This window comes from Cydia splendana, chromosome 6, assembly GCF_910591565.1.
Source record: "Cydia splendana chromosome 6, ilCydSple1.2, whole genome shotgun sequence".
In the NCBI taxonomy this organism is placed as follows: domain Eukaryota; kingdom Metazoa; phylum Arthropoda; class Insecta; order Lepidoptera; family Tortricidae; genus Cydia; species Cydia splendana.
Genome location: NC_085965.1, coordinates 22720649 through 22743343, shown reverse-complemented (window position 1 = coordinate 22743343; position 22695 = coordinate 22720649). Strand labels below are relative to the sequence as shown.

The window sequence follows — 22695 nt, the reverse complement described above, 5'->3', positions numbered from 1 at the left end:
ACTGATATTGAGTATATAAATACTTATATTGAATATATAAAATGTTAATAGTATTACTTGATTTTTTGCAGTTGTTGCCTATTTTTGCAAAACATGTTTACCTTTCGTTAACAGCAACATAATATAGAACAATATGAAATATTCTAAAAAGCTTATCACCAAAAACTATTGTGTAGGTATGTATAGTGCTTCTTGTACTCTAAATAACTTATATACTTCGTACCGTGCCGAAATGAAGACCGTTCAGATAGCCACTTTATATTTTAAGACCAGTTGATATAACACCATTTTACTAAATATGTAGTTCCATATTCCTGAGTAAACTAAACTTAAGCCAGTGTTAATACATACAAAGTCGTCTTATATCTAAAACATCAACATTATTTTAGCTAGTTTAATGTTTAAGACGTGCTTAACAAAAATACATCTAAACCAAGCGGTTGGAATTTTGCTTTTTATTTTACCCGTGGCTCCTTAGCCTCATAAGGCGATAACATCTATATATATACATAACTTATTGTTTTGGTAGGTACTAAAAATATATAAAATGTTGTTTATACCGCCATAATCAGATAACGGCATTATGTTCTTGTTCCAAATTCAGCTCTTGTCTGATAAAAACTTCTAAAGGGGCCCACTGATTAACAGTCCGCCGGCCGGTATCGGCCTGTCAGTTGTTCGGAACTGTCAAAATTTTGTTCTAACTGACAGGCCGATACCGTCCGGCGGACTGTTAATCAGTGGGCCCCTTAAATCCTTTATCAGTGATACTGATATTCAAAACGTTTGAAAAACTTTAATAAGGTTAATAAGGCTTTTAATAAGGCTACGGTTTTTTTTCGTCAAAACATCTTCCTTCTCTTTCTTAACACCACTTGCACCATCCCACTACTCCGGGGTTAACCGGTTAAACCTGGTGTTACCATGGTTACCAGTACAACTTACACTGGGTTAACGGTTTAACGGGTTAACCCCGGGTTAGTGGGATGGTGCAAGTGGTTAGAAATATGGCCTATTTGGCCATGTGGCCATACGATCGAATCGATTGACACCTCATTTTTCAAAACCGGCTAAGGAGGCCGTTTCAAATGCATTACATTTGTTATAACTTCTTTTCATATAATTATTATAGTTTGATATATCGTTTTGAATAACGTAATAAATGACATACTACCGTAATACCTAATTAACGGTATACATAATGTTATTGTTGGTATAATGGTCATAAGATATATTTACACTACTTCGTCTAATATACATTTTCACAATTTTTACATACTCTAAAGCATATTATTTTTTATAACAAGTGACATCACATAATTATTTGTGTGGCATATTAGTTGCATGACATAAATGGGTTAGGTTAGAATTGCGACTCCGCACAAACGAATAACTACCAGCAAAAGGAGGGTTAGGTTAGGTTAGAACTTTGACCCTCCGTAGAATAAAATACCTAAATAGCAAAAAAGTGGTTTAGGTTAGGTTTTAATTACGGCCCCCGCAAAATCGAAAACCGTGAAAAATTGGTTAGGTTAGGTTAGAACTGCGACCTCCCTAGAACAAAATAGCTAGCAAAAGAAGCAGGCCTGCGTACTATAGTTCGTTTTTTTAGCATTAGAAAGAAGGAAAGCGATCTTGACATGTATTTTAATTGAAAAACGCTTTTTAAAAATCAGTAACTACAAAACAAAATCAAACCCGTATAAACTTGCGATGCTAAATGAAAGAGAATGTCTTACGCACGACTTTCACTTTCATTTCGCATCCATGCGCATGGCCAATCACCAAGACGATCGTCCCTTGACGATCACGACGAGTATCAAAACCAAATAAAAACCATAACATACACAACACATCAACATGACACAACACAACATACATTAGTACATCTGAATCGGGCCCAGCCACAGATATATAGTCCGACAAGAAATTGTAGAAAAATATTGAGGGCGCCACTTTCTACGTAACTGTCACATTTTTGACGTAAAATGCTTAACGATGGCAACAATTTAGTATGGAATTTTTTTAGTTCCTATTTATTTAATTTCTACTATTTTATGTCGCACTATACCCACATATATGACGGAGGCACGGGCGACGGCAGTGGGCGTAGTACCTCAATGTATTACTTCACAGCTAAATTAGTATGCTACCAGTGCATGAAATAAGCATTCGAACTCATTAACTATACTAGCGCCTACTATATTTCAGTACTAAATGATAAAAAGAACTAATTTCTATTCGGATGCTAACTGATTTGTTGTAAAATAAAAGATCACATGAAACGTTCAAATCTTTATTCAAGTTAAACTAGGCCGGCTCCAACCCTACACCTCTGACCTGAGAAGACTTAGCCCAATCTGGGACCGGCAACAAACTCAGCGGGACACATCCTTTCAAAACACATCCTTTCTTTATTTCACAAAAGTAAGCTTCTAATGAAACATAAGAAATCAAAATAACACTTGGAATAAAACACTTAGCTAAATGGATAAAGAACGTTGGATTCTATAAACTTTCAGAATAATCCTTCAGGTATAAGTCTTCAGGAACGTGGCGAGTTAGGCACGAGGTTGGCTAACGAGTACGTTCGATCTCTAGCGCGGCCCGATCAAGAAGAACACCAGCGGCGGAGCCTCGCTGCTCCAGTGCTCCCACCTCAACGTCAAGTTGGTCAACCTGTTTGACCAGTCTACCAACATAACGACAAAAATGCCAACTCGTACCTACGTTCACCCAAGAGAAACCTCTTGACGTTCCAAAGCCTTCTACCTGTCATCTTAGTTCAACAACACGCCAATAGATGGCGTTACTCTCTACGCAACATTATGAATTTCGTTACAACCCAGTAATACGTAGCCAAGCATTGCTAATCGATTGTATACAGGCGTCTAAAACTATGAACTGTAACGCTGCAATACGTCCTTCTGAAGTCACGCTCCGACATATATATATAGCTATTTACATACATACTTAAACACTTACATACATAATGATATAATGACAAAATCATAACCTGTCTTATTCGTAATCGGGTAAAATGTCAAGTCATTCAAAAACAACATTAATTTGCAATATCATGGCTAAGAGCAAGCCGTGATTTAATTATGGGTTCCGCCCAGCGACGGAACATTATATAGATGAATTCTTACAGCTCGGCCACGATTTTGCGCGATCGGCGGCGTCGGCGGCGGCAACTATAGGTTGGAGCGAGACACAGCGATCGGACCTTTCGTTCCCACTTATGGTTGCCGCCGCCGACGCCGTGCGTAGCCAACGTGCAATCGTTAACGCTCCGTAGCGAACGAAACGCAACTGTCACTGTCGCACTAGTGTGGACGGACTACCGTACGATACGCTACGGAGTGTTAAGGTGACAGTCCATTTCCAACGACAGCAGCACTACCATTCATTTTACTATGGAAATTAACAATAACACCGACGCGTTCGTACTAGTAGTGCAGCTGCGGTCAGAAATGGAATGTTACCTTTAACGATTGGCTACTGTGACAGCTAAGTCACTCGCGGCACAATACACGTTTGGTCATTTTTAGGGTTCCGTAGCTCAAAAGGAAAAAACGGAACCCTTATAGGATCACTCGTGCGTCTGTCCGTCTGTCTGTCCGTCTGTCACAGCCTTTTTTCTCGGAAACTACTGGACCAATTAAGTTGAAATTTTGTACACATATGTAAATAAGCGACCCAAAGATGAACATCTAACGTAAACAAATGATTTTTTATATGTAAATGACATATTATATGTATGTATAGGTAAATGAGAAAGTAAAAAATAAAGTTTTTCAAATTATATCATGTTACATATCAAATGAAAGAGCTCATTTTGAGAATTTCAAATATATTTTTATTTTTATTTTAAAATACATAGGTTAGAAGTTATTTAAGAAAATAGACGAAAAATGACCATCCCCCTTTATCTCCGAAACTATAACTGGGTCTAAAAATTTTAACAAAATACATATAATAGTGCTTTACCTATAGATGACAGGAAAACCTATTAGAAATGTGTTGTCAAGCGTGAGTCGGACTTAATGTACGGAACCCTTGGAACGCGAGTCCGACTCGCACTTGGCCGGTTTTGATCTCTAGACTTCTATAGTTCGTTGGTTACAATTAAATCGCGACCTACAAAAAAAAATATAATGTTTCTGCACTGATGGATTACTTAAATTAAAACTATGTACCTATGTTTTACAAAGAGTTTCTCTGCGTAATTACGGAACCCTATGATAACAAAATTAAAAAGTCATCGTGAGAAACAATATTTGTTATCTCACGTGGGTTATTGTTTACAACACACTCGCTCGTAACTTGGATCTTATCACGTCGCAGTTAAGTTCATAATCCAAAAAAATACCTATATATTTTGTTATAGTTCATTTTTATAGTTCAAAATAAGTCACGGCAAATATCTAACAATTATGAATATAACATGATCATTTATATTCTTCTGCTTTCATAAGTAATAGTTACTGATTTTTAAAAAGCGTTTTTCAATTAAAAGATATGTCAAGATCGCTTACCTTCTTTCTAATGCTAAAAAAACCGGGCAAGTGCGAGTCGGACTCGCGCACGAAGGGTTCCGTACCATAATGCAAAAAAAAAAACAAAAAAAAAGCAAAAAAAAAAACGGTCACCCATCCAAATACTGACCACTCCCGACGTTGCTTAACTTTGGTCAAAAATCACGTTTGTTGTATGGGAGCCCCATTTAGATCTTTATTTTATTCTGTTTTTAGTATTTGTTGTTATAGCGGCAACAGAAATACATCATCTGTGAAAATTTCAACTGTCTAGCTATCACGGTTCGTGAGATACAGCCTGGTGACAGACGGACGGACGGACGGACGGACGGACGGACGGACGGACGGACGGACAGCGAAGTCTTAGTAATAGGGTCCCGTTTTACCCTTTGGGTACGGAACCCTAAAAAAACGAACTATAAGTTCAATTTGTAATTTTATACATCGTTGTAGGGATACACTGATAACAATTTATTTGGTCTTTGCCATGTTGCGGATTTTTATTTGTACTAATTTATTTTACTGGCAAGGAGATTCTTTGAAGAGTCTACATAAAGAAAGGCATTAAAATACGAGTGTATAGGGTGTGAAACGAGCTTTTTCACTTCATCGTGTTGTTCGATGTTTTTGGATAGGACTTTCAAAATGAGTCTTCAAACACCATTTTTTGATTAATTTAAATATTTTAAATACTTAATCGGAAATATACACACCGAAAGTTAAAAAAAATGTGTCCAACTCCTTTAACTTTTGAACCATGAGTCCAAATACATAAATAATCAGGAAAGTAAAGCTTAATAAAGACTTTAATATTAAAATATTCTATAATATTAAAATGTAATTAGTTGTTTGACATGTAAAATGTACTATTTTATCAATGAAGAAACGACAAAACTTCCGTGAGACACAGACATATTCAATAATTTCAATATATTAAGAACGGGTCAACGCAAGCTCCTGATGATACTACTCGGTACGGAGTGAAACATGTCGAGCGTTTTTCGACTTAAAATACGTGAGTGACCCGTTCTAAATAAATTTAATAATAATAATAATTTAAAGGCGTAGGGATGTGACGACCCCATCGCCCGCTGGTTTTACCAGTGCAATCAGTCAACGCAGGGCAGCTTGTGGCGAGCTGTTGGGGATTAGCGACCTCACGTACCCGAGTGCTCCTGGAGAGTTCTGTTACCCGCAAGGAGGGTGGGTGGGACAGGATTCTCTGCCTCTGGCTTGCCTTAGCCGGCCGGCCAGAGTGGAGTCGTTAGAGCTATAAGCTCCAGGGGTGGAAGTGAAATATGCATAAGACGCGAGTTGGCACAGTGGCTGTTAACAGCCACTGGGTAGAAAGCGGCGCACACCTCTCGACACCCCTGAGCCGCTCACACCGGTGTTGCCCTTGAGCCATCCTAGATGTCGCTTTTTGTGGGGGCCCATCTTGTGAGGGCGAGTCACCGTCTGCCGGAAATAAAATTGCATACCGTTTTATTAGGCAGGCGTCCGGTTTTTTACCCCATAGCTCAGTTCTTAGTCCATCGCTTTCACCCAATAACCTAGTTCATTTTAGATTCCATCAACTCTCAATAGTCCTTACACCCTGGCGGGTGCTGCCTCTGCGTGCGTCCCATGACACGGGCAAGGGCAGCCTCCGCTCGGTGTACCCCTTACATTTCATTAAAGTGTCAAAAGGGCCTCTACGTGTTGGCTTCGGCTCCGCGCACGCCTCCCAAAGGTCCGGAACACCATTGTTCCGTGATGGGAAAGACATACAAATAATAATTTAATTTAATTTGACGACCGGTCTGGCCTAGTGGGTAGTGACCCTGCCTATGAAGCCGATGGTCCCGGGTTCGAATCCTGGTAAGGGCATTTATTTGTATGATGATACAGATATTTGTTCCTGAGTCATGGTTGTTTTCTATGTATTTAAGTAGGTATTTATATATTATATATATCGTTGTCTGAGTACCCACAACACAAGCCTTCTTGAGCTTACCGTGGGGCTTAGTCAATTTGTGTAAAAATGTTCTATAATATTTATTTATTTATTTAATAAAGAAATGAATGAATTTACCTAGGTACAACGAAAACTATTTCCAACATAATCGTTTGGGCCGTTTTTGAGTTTTCGCAAGAAGTCATCCCTTCTTAGTAAAATGACAGTAAAAGGGCGTAAATACCGCGAAGAGACTCCCTTTTGCTTAGTTTGTTCTTAGTAAAACTATAACTTACACTTTATATAACAAAGTCCCCCGCCGCGTCTGTCTGTTTGTGTGTATGTTCGCGATATACTCAAAAACTAATACTGAACGGATTTTCATGCGGCTTTAACCTATCAGTAGAGTGATCATTGAGGAAGAGGTACGTACCTATAATTTGCTGGTTTTGTGTAAACCGTGTGAAGCCGGGGCGGGTCGCTACCCAACTAGCAAAATAGTCGTATAAGAATTGATTTACTCAGCCAGTAATCGTATAACAGCCGAGTTACGGTTGTTGAAGCACCAATATATCGTATAATAGCGGTTAACTCGACTATTTAGCAATTTTCGCTAATTAGTGCTATAATCATGTCGTATAAACGTTTATAGCACTATCTTTTAGCACTTTTATTCCACCTTTTAATAAATGCTGAGTTAGCGCTACTAAATCACTTTTATTCAGCATAATTGTTCTATTAAAATCATATAACAGCTATAGATTAGCTAATTGTCTGAATAAGGCGCTTTAATACAACTGTTACTCAACTCTCTTCTCTGTTGCTATAAAAGCCTATTAAAAGCAATCAAATAACCATTTGGCAACAATGCTGCTGTAACAGCGCGCTTATATCATAATTCGGGTAATGGAGTTCAAACCGCTGTTATAGGAGCTGAAGTGTATTTACAGGTTTTATTCAAAATGTATTCAGCTTAGAGTACTTTTAAAGAGTTTTGAACTACATTAACAGCACAAGTCAGCCATGTTGACGTTTCAATATAGTCCGGTGGCCAACTGCATGAAACCCTACCTGACAAAAAAATAGAATAATCCTACTCTGTAGGGGTAGCTGACTTTTAGTAGAATCAACTGTTCTTGGTCGGCCGCGGCTTAATTTGGAAAATTTTGCGCTAATGGCAAAATAGTGGCACAAAAATTCATAAAAAAAAACCCCATCGTATAATAGAATGAAACTTGCATGGTAGGATAGCTGCCTTTGAGGACAGCAAAACAAAACTGGTCAGCTACATCCTGTGTTGGCAGGTTCTTGTGTCCGACCGAATTTGTGGTACCACGTGACAGCTACAATTTACCTCATCGAAAAATAGAATCAAAACAACTGATTGTAATACCTACATTAAATGTGTTGACATATGTCTTGGTCGGCCTCACCTTAGCCTGACAGCGTTTTCAGTCCGTCCGCATTAAAAAAAAAGTCAATGGCAGCTATCCTACCATACAAGTGACATTCTATTTTTCGATGAGGTAAATTGTAGCTGTCACGTGGTACCACAAATTCGGTCGGACACAAGAACCTGCCAACACAGGATGTAGCTGACCAGTTTTGTTTTTTTGATGAATATTTGTACCACTTTTTTGCCATTTGCGCAAAATTTGCCAAGTTAAGCCACGGCCGACCAAGAGCAGTTGAAGCTGCTAAAAGTCAGCTACCCCTACAGAGTAGGATTTTTCAATTTTTTTATCAGGTAGGGTTTCATGCAGTCGGCCATCGGACTATAAATCCATAAACATGGCGACATCATGTGCTATAAGTGTAGCAGTAAACGCAGTTACTCGACTTATAGTCGAATTAATGAGATATAACAGAAACTAGATCGTGTAAGCAAATTTTTACTTATTTTTATTAATATTTTTTTATTGAAATTTAAGAAAATAGGCGGCCCATGAATATATATGAACCAGTGCCTTTGGTTTTATCAATAAAGTATTTTTCGCGCTGGGTTTTACTGTATTACGTGTACTTACAGACAGTAAAAACTTATGTACACAATCACGGTAAAAATAAATGTCATGGATGACAGCAGTAAAAAATACTTAAGTACCTTTTTGTTTTATTAGACACGTGAAGACGATTAGGCCTCAAACTTAATCAAATAATTGAAATATAATCGCTTACCTGAGATCGTTTTTAGCACTTATTAGTTGAATAAAAGCATTTACTGCACTCTTACACATTTAAAATGCCGAGTAAAAGCAATCCGGCTAGTGTTGAGTCGCTCACTCGCGAGGCACCTCATTTGTACCACTCATTTTGTTAATTTGTCGCAGTACTTCATACCGCAAAAATGTCTTACTTCACTCCTCTATTCATTTTACTCATTTACTCGCGCGCATCACAAACACCTCTTGCCACACAAATCATTCACACACTTCAAATTTCAAAAAACTCTTATCCTTTCAAATTCACTCGCGAACCTCAAAAACTCATACACTCCTCACACTTGCAAAAGAGTCCCTGGATGGCACGAGGCGCTAGGTGCTCGCCTGCTCGCCGACATTCAAAACTCAAAATGTCTCAAATGAAGAAACGAGTAATGGCCCACACTGTCAACTGCCGAACTACAAACCTTATTGCAACGACAAAAGGTCCACCGAGAAATGCGTTGAGTTTGTACCACTCACTGCCTCTCTGTGACATGACCACCTCAAAAATCCTTTCAAAATGAAACAATGAATTAGAAATACCCAAAGAGGGAGTGAGACAGACACGCGCCGTACTTCAATATCGCCTCGCGTCACCACTGAAAATACGTTAAAAATTAAACACGAAAGACAACAAGCGTAAACGCTGCAAGCTTTCATACATCTTAAGCCTTTTTGATCCTAACTTACTTGTCAAAATGGCGCGAGGAATCAGTCACCAAAAGGAAGTTCGACGTGTTGTTTCTCTGTTGCACTTGTAAATTCGTACGTAAGTGTGACAGGGAGGCAACATGACGAACATGGATCGCGGTACGCACTCTGTATACCAGACAGGCATTTACGAAGCTTGCTTAGAAACAGTAATCCTTTAGTGACTAAAATATTATTGAAATAAATTACTGTAGCGTACACAATATATGATCATTTCAATAAGTTTCAAGTTTATTAAATAAAAAGTAAGTATAATTTGCATAGGTAAAATAAACATGTAGATGTAAATTATAACGATTTGAATTTGCAATACTTTTTATTAACATTATTTGTAAACGTTTATGATTTTGACATATTTATATTTATTTTGTTCGTACGTCGTTGTAGCTAATTTTAGTTCTCTAATACCTAATACCTAGTGATAATTCTTATAATTATACCAAAATAACAAAATATGGACATCGTTTTCGCCATTAAATTTACCCGCGGATCTTCCTTGGTGCCTTTTGCATGAAAAAATGAAATGTAAATGTAGCCGGCGGCGGCCGGCGCGAATGGTGCTTTGTTTAATATCATATTGATGATATTACTGTTAAATTATCTGAGGTGGTAAGTTTGTCACTTCTATATAATAATGACTTGTGAAAATATTGAATTTGTTCTCCTTAGTTTGTTAAAAATGTGGTAGTTTTATGGTTAATAGGTACAAGACTTATGAAATATATCACTACATATTATGAAACAAAGTCCCCTGCCGCGTCTGTCTGTATGTGTGTTTGTTTGTATGTTCGCGATAAACTCAAAAACGACTGGACTGATTTTCATGCGGTTTTCACCTATCAATAGAGTGATTCTTCAGGAAGGTTTAGGTGTATGTATAATTTGCTAACCCGTGCGAAGCCGGAGCGGGTCGCTCTTGCTAGTGATTATTATACTTAAAATTATATCAAGTAGCAAGGAGGAGGACTAAACAATCTAACAATAAAAAAGAGCTAAATTAGAACAAGTTTCATAAAAGCAGCAAATTAAGTTACTATGTGGGATCTTTCTCCTATAAGTTATATTCTTAACCTCCAGAATTGCACTCCTTAATTATTATTATTTATTTATTTATAAAGGAAGTGATGAATACATAAATATGTATATATATTAAATATTTTTGTCACCATTGGCCCGTTGGATTAATAGAATAGTCGACGCTGAAAATATGCTAGTACCTCACCTCATTTGAAGTAAGACATTGTAACACCTCATTTTAGAAAATGAGGTACTCATACAAACTCATTTTAAATTGATGTCCTACCCATCACTAAATCCGGCTACCTTTACGAAACATTTTTGCTGAGAAAAAGCAGTGCGGCTGCTTTTATAGAACACTTTTACTGAGTAATAGTAAATTGCTAATGTTTATAGAACAAATAGTCGAGTAAAAGCACTATCGTTAGTATCGTTGCTATTAAAACACTAGAAGTGCTTTTATCCACTTTTACTCAACTCTTACAGCATCGATTTGCTTCTTATACAGCGCTTACTCGATTTTTATAACACTTTTAGTCTGTATAAGTGCGCCTTTTCGCGTTGAGTAAACGCTTACAGGACTTCTACTCGACTGTTTTTACACCGTTTATAGCACCAAAAAGCGAAAATAAAAACGTGCTCTCAACTTTTATAGCACATAGATTTGCTAGTTGGGTAGTGTACAATGAGCCCTCTTTTTGGTATGTCTATCTATTATGACGAAAACGCAACTATATACAGAACCTTACACGGACCATGGCCCGACATGCTCTTGGCCAGTTTTTCACCTCATCAAGATCCACGATACAATTTATTTCTATTTTAAAGAAATTAAATTCGTTTGTTTGAGAAAGTAATGAATCTAAACAAATGCTACTTTATTTTGGTTTATGAAAGGTTCTAATTAAATTATAGGTAGGTACTGTACATTGTAATTCACATTGGGCCAATTTAGGTTATGCTAAAGGTCTCTGCCCACTACACCGTATCGTACCATGACCGTGCTGTGAACGTATCAGGCACGGAATGTAACGCGATACGGACTACTATGCCCACTACACCGTGTCCACATTGTTTCATATCCGTACAATACATAACGGGTTTAGTGCCCGTAGTAACCACTATGGGGATAGCATCCGCCTATAATCCCCGTAGCATCCGAGTTTCATCCCCGTAGTACCCGCGTTTTATCCGCGAGAGCATGACTCGTCAGAAAGAGCGAGCGAATAGTTATCAGACTGGTAAGAGCGAGCAAGAAATATAGCAACGCGTTTATAACGAATTTAGAATGGTCACCATACGCGGTTATAATCCGTATGCCCACCGTTTCGCCGCCTGCACGCACCGTTCTGGCAACAACGTTGCGTGCCATGCGCGGAGCGTTTCGGCACCAGCAAAATATCCTAGCCGACTATTTTTGACGGTCCGTGCATGGCACGCGACGGGTATGGTCGGTGACGGAACGGGCTAGTGGGCATAGTCTCATACTTTTTAATACAAAGAATATTGTTTTGCCTGGCACGTTCATAGCACGGCGGTCATGGTATGATACGGTGTAGTGGGCAGAGACCTTAAAGGCAGAGGAATTTCGTTGACTATGATAGTATTGCTATACTATTGCATCATAAGCCTGCGCAGTGGTGCCGTTCATCGAACTTGGAAAACACACTGATGAAGTATGCGTCAGGTTTGTGAAATTAATACCGGATAGGTTACTTTAAAAAATACGAGCCAAGTCGCTCTGTAACAACGTATTTCATAGTTAAATGAATTATTTCTTCATTTTATTGAACTACAAATAAATGGTCTTATCGCGGCGCTGGCTTGCATGATGCTATGGATTTTATGGTTTTTTTTATTTTATTTTTTTTATGTGTAGCCAGCTTAGAGCGTTTAATAACAGGAGTCACTTTTGGGGTTACATACCTCAAAAGGAAAAAACGGAAACCTTATAGATCACTCGTGCGTCTGTCTGTCTGTCCGTCTGTCACAGGCTATTTTCTCAGAAACTACTGGACCAATTAAGTTGAAATTTGGCACACATATGTAAATTAGTGACCCAAAGATGGACATGGTTTTTTTTATAATTTTAAAATACTTACGTTCGAAGTTATTTAATAAAATAGCCAAAAAATGACCACCCCCCCCTTTATCTCCGAAACTACTGGGTCTAAAATTTTGAAAAAAATACACAAAATAGTTCTTTACCTATAGATGACCGGAAAACCTATTAGAAATGTGCAGTCAAGCGTGAGTCGGACTTATGTACGGAACCCTAGAAACGCGAGTCCGATATTTTCCTTATCTCCAAAAATCATCAAAGATTAAATGTAATTTGTATAGATCATCATAATTATCATAATCAACCTTCTTTATTAACATTTTTTTTGCCATAGACTTGGCCTTCGCACTTCGGTGCACAAACCTGTCTGGATGATACAACACTGCATGAAACTTCACAGCCAGTTTGCATCTAGCTTGACGTACGTTACAACGTGTTATAAATAGTTTTATAAAACATTTGTTTACAACCCCTGTGTTATAACGATAATATAAGGTATGTCTTTAATAATAATGCAATCTTTTTGGTCCTTGGAGCAGGGTTTCCGAACCTTTTTTTTGGCAGTAGTTAATTAAATATTTAGTTTAAACCTACATACATACCTACATGCTTTAGTTTAGACATATTATTTATGAAAGTGTTTGTTTTATGAATGAGTGAAAACATTTGTTAAATGATTCGTAAAAGTATGTGAAACTTGCTTAAATCTGTTTTAAAAATCTCGATAGTCAATTTACTTTTATTTTTATTTGTTATGTTATTTTTCTAACGAGTTCTTGATGTATTTATTTTGAATCGACTTGTTGATAATATTAGCCTTGAAGCTTAACTTTGGAAGTTGCTTTGAGCTATCGCTTTTCATGTGTAATGTAGAGTTCGAGTTTTAATATAACAATAGTCGTTATTTAAGAGAAAATTTGGAAAGTTCTAAACTTATTTTATTATAGGATGTCGGTAAGAGATTGCTTTTTAGCGATAATAGGTACCTAATAATATAGTCAGTTAATATTGATTAAGTAAAGTTAATAACTTTTATACTTACTTGGTTGGCGCGGTGACCCAAAACGAGTCTTGGCCTCCAATAACCTTTATTAAACTTAATTCACAGTCTCCTTCAAAATTGTTACTTTTCTTTACTTTACCTCGACCATGCTGCCATGAAAAAAACGTTGTTATACCTATCACTACTGATCATTAGGCCACGGTTAATCTTGTTATGTCCAAAGTTTATCAACATTCGTCATTGTGTGAGTTTGAAGGTCGCCCGGTCAATACCAGTGTGTTTAGACGCCACAGAGACCATTTTATCGCCACTGGCATGGCCAAGGTTATACCAATTCTGTTATTTTTATCATTGGATGTACGGTCAAGGATGAGTATGAGGTCAGTATGAGGAGCCTATTGAGCCTCTACCATCAGTTTTAACATTGACATAACGCTCACGTCTACGTAATTTACTTTCTGTACATCTCGCTTCCACTATTGCTCGCATATGCGAGTACGAGCGAGATGCATAGAAAGTAAGTTACTTAAACGTGAGCGTTATGTCAATGTCAAAACTGATGGTAGCCATATTGACAGTTAGCGACTTTCATACTGATTGTTAAGTACTGTGACAAGGTACGAAATTGTACTAAAATTAAATTATTTCAATTATTTGATTATAGGTACATATATCTAGAGTTGGACCAAGGCAAGTCTGCGACGATTTTGATAGCACGCCCAGTGCAAGTGTTATTTTAAACGTCAGGTTCTATGAAATTGTTCAAATTGTGACGTTTAAATAACACTGGCACTGCGTGTGCTATCAAAATCGCTGCAGACTTGTTTTGGTCTTACTCTATAAAGATTGGCAGTGACGTTTTAAATTTTCTACTGCCCGATTCCAACAATGCTTATAAGAAGTCACAGCGGTACGATACCGATCTGTCAGTGTCAAAAGTGACGTTTTTGAAGAAATGTCACAGCGCATCGCTGTGACATCTTATAAGTTCGAATCGGATCGTTGGCCACGTTCTAACTCCCACATTTTTCCAGCAATGTTCTTCATCTGTCTCTTCATCGGCGCCTGCGTCGCGCTCGGCGCCTGGCTCTACCGTAACTACACCACGCTTTCCTACCATGGCATCAAGCATGGCCCCTTTGTCCCGCTGCTGGGAGACATGGCCGGCGTGACGTTCTTGAAGGAACACATTACTGATGTCATTATGCGCGCGTATAACAGCTTCCCTAAGGAGAGGTGAATGGCTTTTGATACTTTCTGTCAATGCACAAGCACTTGTTTTTACGAAAGCGACTCAGATAACACAAATAGTTACTTTAACATTTAGAATGTCGTAATAGATAAACATCAGACCGATGGACAGACTAACAGATAGATAGACAGAGCGACAAAAAGACAGACAGATAGATACAAACAGACAGATAAAAGACAGACAGATAGACATATAGACAGACCGACAGATAGATAGACAGGCATACTGACTGACAGACAGATCGCTCGGCGCCTGGCTCTACCGTAACTACACTACGCTGTCCCGTCACGGCATCAAGCATGGCCCCTTTGTCCCGCTGCTGGGAGACATGGCCGGCGTGACATTCTTGAAGGAACACATTACTGATGTCATTATTCGCGCGTAAAATAGCTTCCCTAAGGAGAGGTGAATGGCTTTTTATACTTTCTGTCAATGCACAAGCACTTGTTTTTACGAAAGCGACTCAGATAACACAAAGAGTTACTTTAACATTTAGAATGTCGTGATAGATAAACATCAGACCGATGGACAGACTAACAGATAGATAGACAGAGTGACAAAAAGACAGACAGATAGATACAAACAGCGCGCGCGTATAACACCTTCCCTAAGGAGAGGTGAATATGACTTGATGATTCTCCTAGCGAAGAGATATAATAATAATAATAATAATTCAGCCTTTATACGTCCCACTGCTGGGCACAGGCCTCTTCTCATGTGCTATAATAGTCCCCACGCTAGCGGATTGGGGACTTCATATGTTACACCTTTGAATTTCTTCGCACATGTATGCAGGTTTCCTCACGATGTTTTCCTTCACCGAAAAGCTAGTGGTAAAATATCAAATGATATTTCGTACATAAGTTCCGAAAAACTCATTGGTACGAGCCAGGATTTGAAGAGATATAAGAAAGATAGAAAGATAAAAACGACGATAAAGATGACGGTATCTATGTAGAGGATAAACGGACGACCGGTCTGGCTTAGTGGGTAATGACCAGGGATGTTACGGAGCTCCGGTCCCGTTTCCGTTAAGGCGGAACTTCCGTTTGGTATTACACATCCGTTTCTGTTCCGGTTCCGTTATGTTTGAAACGGAAGTTATAACGGATGTCAATGCTTCGCGCGGCGGCGGCGTACATCAAAAACAAACAGGTTCATACCAGTCATTCGCTCATCGCCCCGCTTGCCACGTGCTACGCTAATTTGTTGTTTGTCTGTATACTTTGTTTTATTCGTGTTATTAAAATTAAAATCGTGTGTGTGCTGTTGTGTACTGACTACTGACTGTGTGTAGTGTGTGTGGTGAATGTTAGTGTGTAAAAAAACGCACAATGAAGCCGAAATCAAGTTCGATTTGGAACTATTTTGATGAAGTTAGTGGGGACACGGCTAAGTGTAAACTTTGTCTTCAGACCTTCAGGTTTATTCTAGAAAGGGGAAAACGACTACATCGTTAAAAAGACAGGCTCCGATTCTGGTTCCGGTTCCGTTTTCGGTTCCGTTTCCGTTTTCGGTTCCGTTTCCGTTTTCGGTTCCGTTAAACTAAATTGAAAACATCTGCTTCCGTTTTCGGTTCCGATAAAACCACATCCGTTACATCCCTGGTAATGACCCTGCCTGTGAAGCCGATGGTCCTGGGTTCGAATGCCGGCAAGGGCATTTATTTGTGTGATGAACACAAATATTTGTTCCTGACTCATGGGTGTTTTCTATGTAAGTATATACTTAAGTATGCAGCATATCGTCGCCTGTATTTGTGTAATGGATTTTTAATGTCATTTAAATGTATTAAGGACCGACCTGTTGTCTGCCTCTACATTTAATCAATTGTTCTTTTCTTTTGTATCTTTTTACTGAGGTGTGCCAATAAAGAGTATTCTATCTATCTATCTATCTATCTATCTATCTAAGGAATCAATGAGGCTATAATATATATATCGTCGCCTAGCAGCCATAGTACCAGCTTTACTTAGTTTGGGGCTAGGTTGATCTGTGTAAAGGGGCCCACTGATTAACAGTCCGCCGGCCTACCGGCCAGTACCGTCCAGACGGTATCGGCCTGTCAGTTAGAACAAAATTTTGACAGTTCCGAATAACTGACAGGCCGATACCGTCCGGCGGACTGTTAATCAGTGGGCCCCTTAAGATGTCCACTAATATTTATATTTTCTGTTTATTTATATTATTTAAACCGTGTTTTCTCAGGCTGGTGGGTCGCTACGAATTCCTGACTCCCTACATCATAGTGAAGGATCCTGAACTCTTGAAGAGGATCACAGTCAAGGACTTCGACCACTTCGTCGACAGAAGGATCGTTGTCGACGCCAAAGCTGAGCCTATGTTTGGCAGAAATCTTGTCTCCTTGAGAGGTAATATTTTCACCGTCACTTTTTGTAGGAGGTATGGTCCCTCAGTTTTAGACGCAAGCTGCATCTTGCCGTTCACTACAGCCTTCTGATAAGAGGGAAAATAGACAACCCTGTGGCGTTGGAAGGTATCCGTCTCTGTGTGCCCGAGCAATACGGACGAGCGGGACGCCGCCGCCGGTCGCTGTTCGTGGCGCCGACGGCGGGGCCTCGCACGCGCCGTGCCGGCAACGCGCCCGGCGCTCGTGCGCCAGCGCTGCTCAACCAACTCGTTTTAAGCCAGGATGCCGACGTGTTCGCCGATGGCTGGCACACTTTGATTTGTAAAATACGCTCATTATGTAATGAATTCATTTAAAATTTAAATATGCATTAAGTAGATCTAATGTTACATTAAATGTATTGTTAAATACTGTTGTTAGCATTATAGGCACTTTGGTACTACTGTAAGCTTATTTGTAATTGAATAAATAAAATTAAAAAAAATAGTTATTTGTACAACAAGAGATCAAAGTTTGATATTTCTTCGAGTGCTTATTTTGAGTCCCGTGCAAGCGAAAGATTCTATAATAGATTCACGAGCGTAGCGATTGAATCTAATTTAGAATCTTGAGCGTAGTAAGGGATTCAAAAGCGCACGAGATGTAAATAAGTTTGATCTCGTGTAGTACACAAAAATTTTCACCCTAAGCAGTGAGAACATACCTAGAGGGACAGAGATAATAGAACCCAAGTATATCGAACTTGTATTAGACCCCGCATGTTGAAATGACATTTGACTATAAAGGTCACTTGAATGTCATTTTGTCTCACTCAGTGAGCAAAATGACTCAGTGAGCAAAATCGCATTTTGCTCACTGTTTTTAAGAAAAAAAGTACCCTTGTTCGAGCTGCTGAGGTGAAAAATAAAAAACGGTGCGCTGACATCATAATGATATCTGTACCCCTCATAGATGTAAGTAAATTGAGGTAGATATGGTACCAGGCGCACGAGCGTGAGCCATTAAATGTAGGTTCCGGAACCTATATTTAGTTAGTCGTATGGGTGACGCCAACCTGTCAAGTTGTCAAAATCGTTGGATCAAATTTTAGTTTTGTCAACTATGAACGTCACACGTCTACATAAATAAAAGGTCATCACCCCTAGTGTAAATATTCGATAGCATGTCGTGACGTACCCGTTTGCGTTGTGTCATTTTGTATGGGAGTTTGAGTTTCAAATACTCAATGATAAAATAATAACTAAACATACTCCAAAGGTAGCCGATAAGGGATTTAAAGTCAGACCAAGAATAGTCTGCAGCGGATTTGATAGCCCACGCAGTGGAAGTGTTATTTTAAACGTCAAACTTCTATGAAATTATGACGTATAAATGACACTTGCACTGCGTGGGCTATCAAATCCGCTGCATACTTTTTTTGGTCCGACTCTATCAATTACGTACTTATAGTACTTCATCTTCACCGTGACATTACTACTTTAGAGACAACAACAAAGACCGTATATCACCTAGTATTGTTTATGCCATTTCTACATATTACTAATTATGAACGATGACATGTAAAATAATTATTTTATAACTTTGACTAACAATAACAATATACATTAACAGTTTTCGTCTATAAATCCTAATAGAGTCACCCGAGGCATCGCTTGCTGCATTTCCTCGTTGGACCAGACTTAGCCGCTGAGCGAAATATTCATCCGCTCGAAGGTCGCCAGACACCCAGACGTTTATGAGTTTCTTTCACAATTTGTTTGGTGTCTGATGACCATGGCCCAATGGTTTCGACTGCGATGACATTGCTAATCTTGTGAATACCTATTAATATAAATATCAACATGTGACAATAATATTCTTATCATCCTTTAAGTCTCAAGTGCTTGTTATGTGGACCACTATTACGACAATATAGGGATTTCAATTGAAAATAATATTTTAAATTTTGTCATAAAATAAAGGGGAATAACAATATTATCAATATCATTCTTGATGATAGTGCTATCACTATCTGATATGAACATTATGAAGTATTTCATAATTATTATTCAAGTGTTATTTATCGCAGTCGCATAATATCTATATGTCCTTTTCACAAAACGTTACTTATTATATAAATTATGCCCCAAAATGTCAGTTTCTTAAAAACTCACTTTATCAAAAAAAAAATTGTTGCAAAAACCAGAACTGACTGACATAAAAAATGGCACCTAACCACATCAAATGACATGCAATAGTAGAGGTAAGAGCTATGTAGAAGTATTGTATCATACGAACCTTTCTGAAAATATTAGGAAGCCGATTTTTGGTCTGATGATGATTTGTAAAAAGTAATGGCCAAATCAAACCTCAGCTTTCTATAGCAGTCTCAGAAGGAATCCAGAATATTGTTGACTCTAATATTATTTGCAGGTGACGAATGGAAAGACATGCGTTCTGCTCTCAGTCCAGCTTTCACCAGCTCCAAGATCCGACTGATGGTGCCATTCATGGTACAAGTCGGGGACCAGATGATAAGGGCCCTAAAGACTAAGACTGAACAGTCTAAAGGTATACACTCATTTAGCCGTTTTTAGAATATATTAGCTGGACATTATTTTCAACGAGGTTTCAGGATATTATGATTATATTACCTTGAAGTAGTTGTAGTAAACAAATATGTTTATAATATTAATTACCTTCCTGACCTATTTTTTTTTTCCATATGTAAATAGCAATAATATTTAAGTAAGTTGTTAGCTCTTAACATATACAAAATAAGTAGCACAAAATTGTTCAAAGTTGTAGTACAATTTCAACAGCTGAACAATAATATATGGTGCCTCTTGTGACAAAATTATTCATGTCTAACATAATTTTACTTTTTTTGTTTGTTTTGTAAGTAAACATTTACAGGCATCAAATTCTGGTTCCTGGCATTTACTCTGTAAGCGTAACTGGAGATACCTATATGATGATAATCATTTGTTTCCAATTTAATTTAGAATTTAGGCTCGCAGAATCATATCAGAAAATCAGTTCATAGATGTATCTTGACAGAGTGTCGGATCCTCTTTGCCGCCTTGTGTGTTGATTTATATCTGTCATATGCTATGGCAACTCTTTTTCATCCAATATTGTATTTATTTTATAGTTGACTACATCGATCTCGAGGCCAAAGACTTAACAACGCGCTACGCCAATGATGTGATAGCCACCTGCGCCTTCGGCCTCGACGTCAATTCGCAACACGAAGAGAACGAGTTCTACAAAATGAGCAAGGCACTCACCACCTTAACTTTCGAGACTAAGATGAGGTTCCTGGGATACAGAATGGTACCTTGGATTATGTCTGTAAGTATGTTTAAATTAATGTCTGGGTCAAAGAAAAAAAATGAAAGATAGAACATGATTTTTTTCAGCTAATGTGTAGGTAGATGGATACTAATTGCTATTTTTCTTTTAATTGGAAAGCAGTCTTGTCCGCGAATTTCTAAAAGATAAATTAAAGAACATAGCAGCATCATTTCTTAGCTTAGATTTGACGGTATACTGTCTGATAGTGAGACATCATCATCATCAAACATGCATAACTAAGGACTAAACATAAAGGATGTCTATGTCTATATCCATGTACACAATAAACCTCTCAAATATTTACTTTCTTGATAGGTACATTGTCATCTATCGTTTCTAAAATCAGAAAATGACACAATAATTGCTTGCCTAAGTTCACTGATTTGATGGGACATAAAATAGAAATAGAACCCATTAAGTGAAATAATCGAAATTTGTTACAGGTGTTTCAGTTGGCAGTATTCCCTACGAAAGTGTCAAATTTCTTCTCAAATGTAGTACTTGGAGCCATGAAACAGCGAGAGGAGCAGCACATCCACCGCCCTGACATGATTCATCTTCTGATGGAAGCCAAGAAAGGTAAATATAATTAAACTGTCAATAAATAAGTAACGCTCAGAGAAACGAACTTTTACTATACTATGGTAATTTATTTATTTATTTTATTGATCAAATAAGTAACACTGCATTACAGTAAAACCAAGGCACTGTGAAACTACAAATTAAAAACATACAAGGAGACAAAGAAAAACAATACACATAAAAATGAGATACAAACTAAATATTGGATTTGGGCGACGACCTAACGGCGTGGCTCCGTAGTAATATATTATATGCTATTTTTGACAGGTTGACAGCTGCCACGAAAAATTTTTTCACATATTGAAAAATTCATTTAAATTTGTAATATTGTATAAATACAACAATTCAATTCTCGGGGTACAGTTTTACGAAAATCATCTGTGATAAATAGTATGTACATATATATGTGAAAACAAGCAATGCAAGAATTATGTGTTACGGTTTGAAATCGCATTACAACCCTTTCAAATTCATTGTTTCCCGATGTCCCCGAAGGCTCCTGTGAAAATCTAGATCTACCCATCGTAGTGCCGGTTTTCGCCCACCGTAAGGCCTCTTTCGACGCCCCGTCTCTACCCAGCGTTCCGGCTACGACGAAAAGTCCCCGCTGCCGTCGCTAGAGGCGACTGTGCACCGGTGCACCACACATCGAGAGAGTATCGACTCTGCCGTACCGTGCCAGACGTTAATTGTGAATTTATTTAGTGGTTTGTGTTTGTTATTTGATATACTTATGTAATTTAAAAATGACGGACAAAATAATCTTTTATTCTTTTCTAATGTTTATTTTGTAAGTTGCTGTGTTAATTTAGTTACTATCCTATTGTATTTAGTTTAAGACTCTGTACTTTTTACTTAGTTTTAATTGTTAGTTTGTTACTTATGCAGGCTACGACCCTTTCGCAGTGCCCCTACAGCCCTAACTCTTCGCGTACCTTCACCGAGCACGGGCTGAAGGTACATATTACCCGCAAGCATAGAACCCGACCCACCGCCCTTCCTCCTACTCTAACAGTTCAGCCACAACAGCGGCAACAAGCCCTCTCAGGTAACAGTAGTTGTATAGACCTAGATGACCTTGCTACCCTAAAGCAATCTGTACGAGTGTTGCGTCACATACCTAAGGGGGCTCGCAACCTGGCGGCAGGTAAATTGTGCCAGGCTATCGAACAATGTATTAAGAACAACGGCACTCCAGACTGGTTTGCTCTGCTTTCATTTGCCTACTCTGCTCTAAAGGCGCCAGATTCAACCAGCGCAGGCAACTTAACAACCAAAGTTAAACGGAACATTGTATCTTCTGGGGTAATCGATTCTCTTTTTGTGGAAGCTGAGCCGGCCGCTTTGAGACCGCCCTCGATTCTCAGAACTATAGAGTCCAAAGTTTACGAGGGTGACCTTAGAGGGGCAGTACGGGTTCTTATGTCGGATGACGGAATAGCGCCGCCCAATCCTGAAACCCTTGCCACCCTAGTATCCAAGCACCCAGCCCCATCTCGACCGTTGACTTTCCCACCTGAACCAGACAATTCCTGTCCCGCTCTCTCTGTCAAGCTGGAAGAAGTCTCACAGGCGCTAGGCTCGTTCAACAATAGCTCTGCTGCCGGCCTGGATGGCATCCGTCCATCACACCTGAAAGAGCTCACTTCCAGTGCTGCTGGCGAGAATGGGCCTCGGTTG

At 38.6% G+C, this 22695-nt stretch overlaps 1 protein-coding gene across 1 annotated transcript in view; it reads left to right on the top strand.

The window, feature by feature from the left end:
• Positions 1-14508: 14508 nt before the first annotated feature.
• The window catches only part of LOC134791627 (uncharacterized), an 85491-nt gene continuing 77304 nt past the window's right edge, over positions 14509-22695 (top strand). The window contains exons 1-2 of the mRNA XM_063762675.1: positions 14509-14710; positions 16935-17098. Of these exons, the coding sequence (XP_063618745.1) occupies positions 14511-14710; positions 16935-17098 (364 nt within the window). The 5' untranslated portion in view covers positions 14509-14510. The remainder of the gene's footprint in view (positions 14711-16934; positions 17099-22695) is intronic.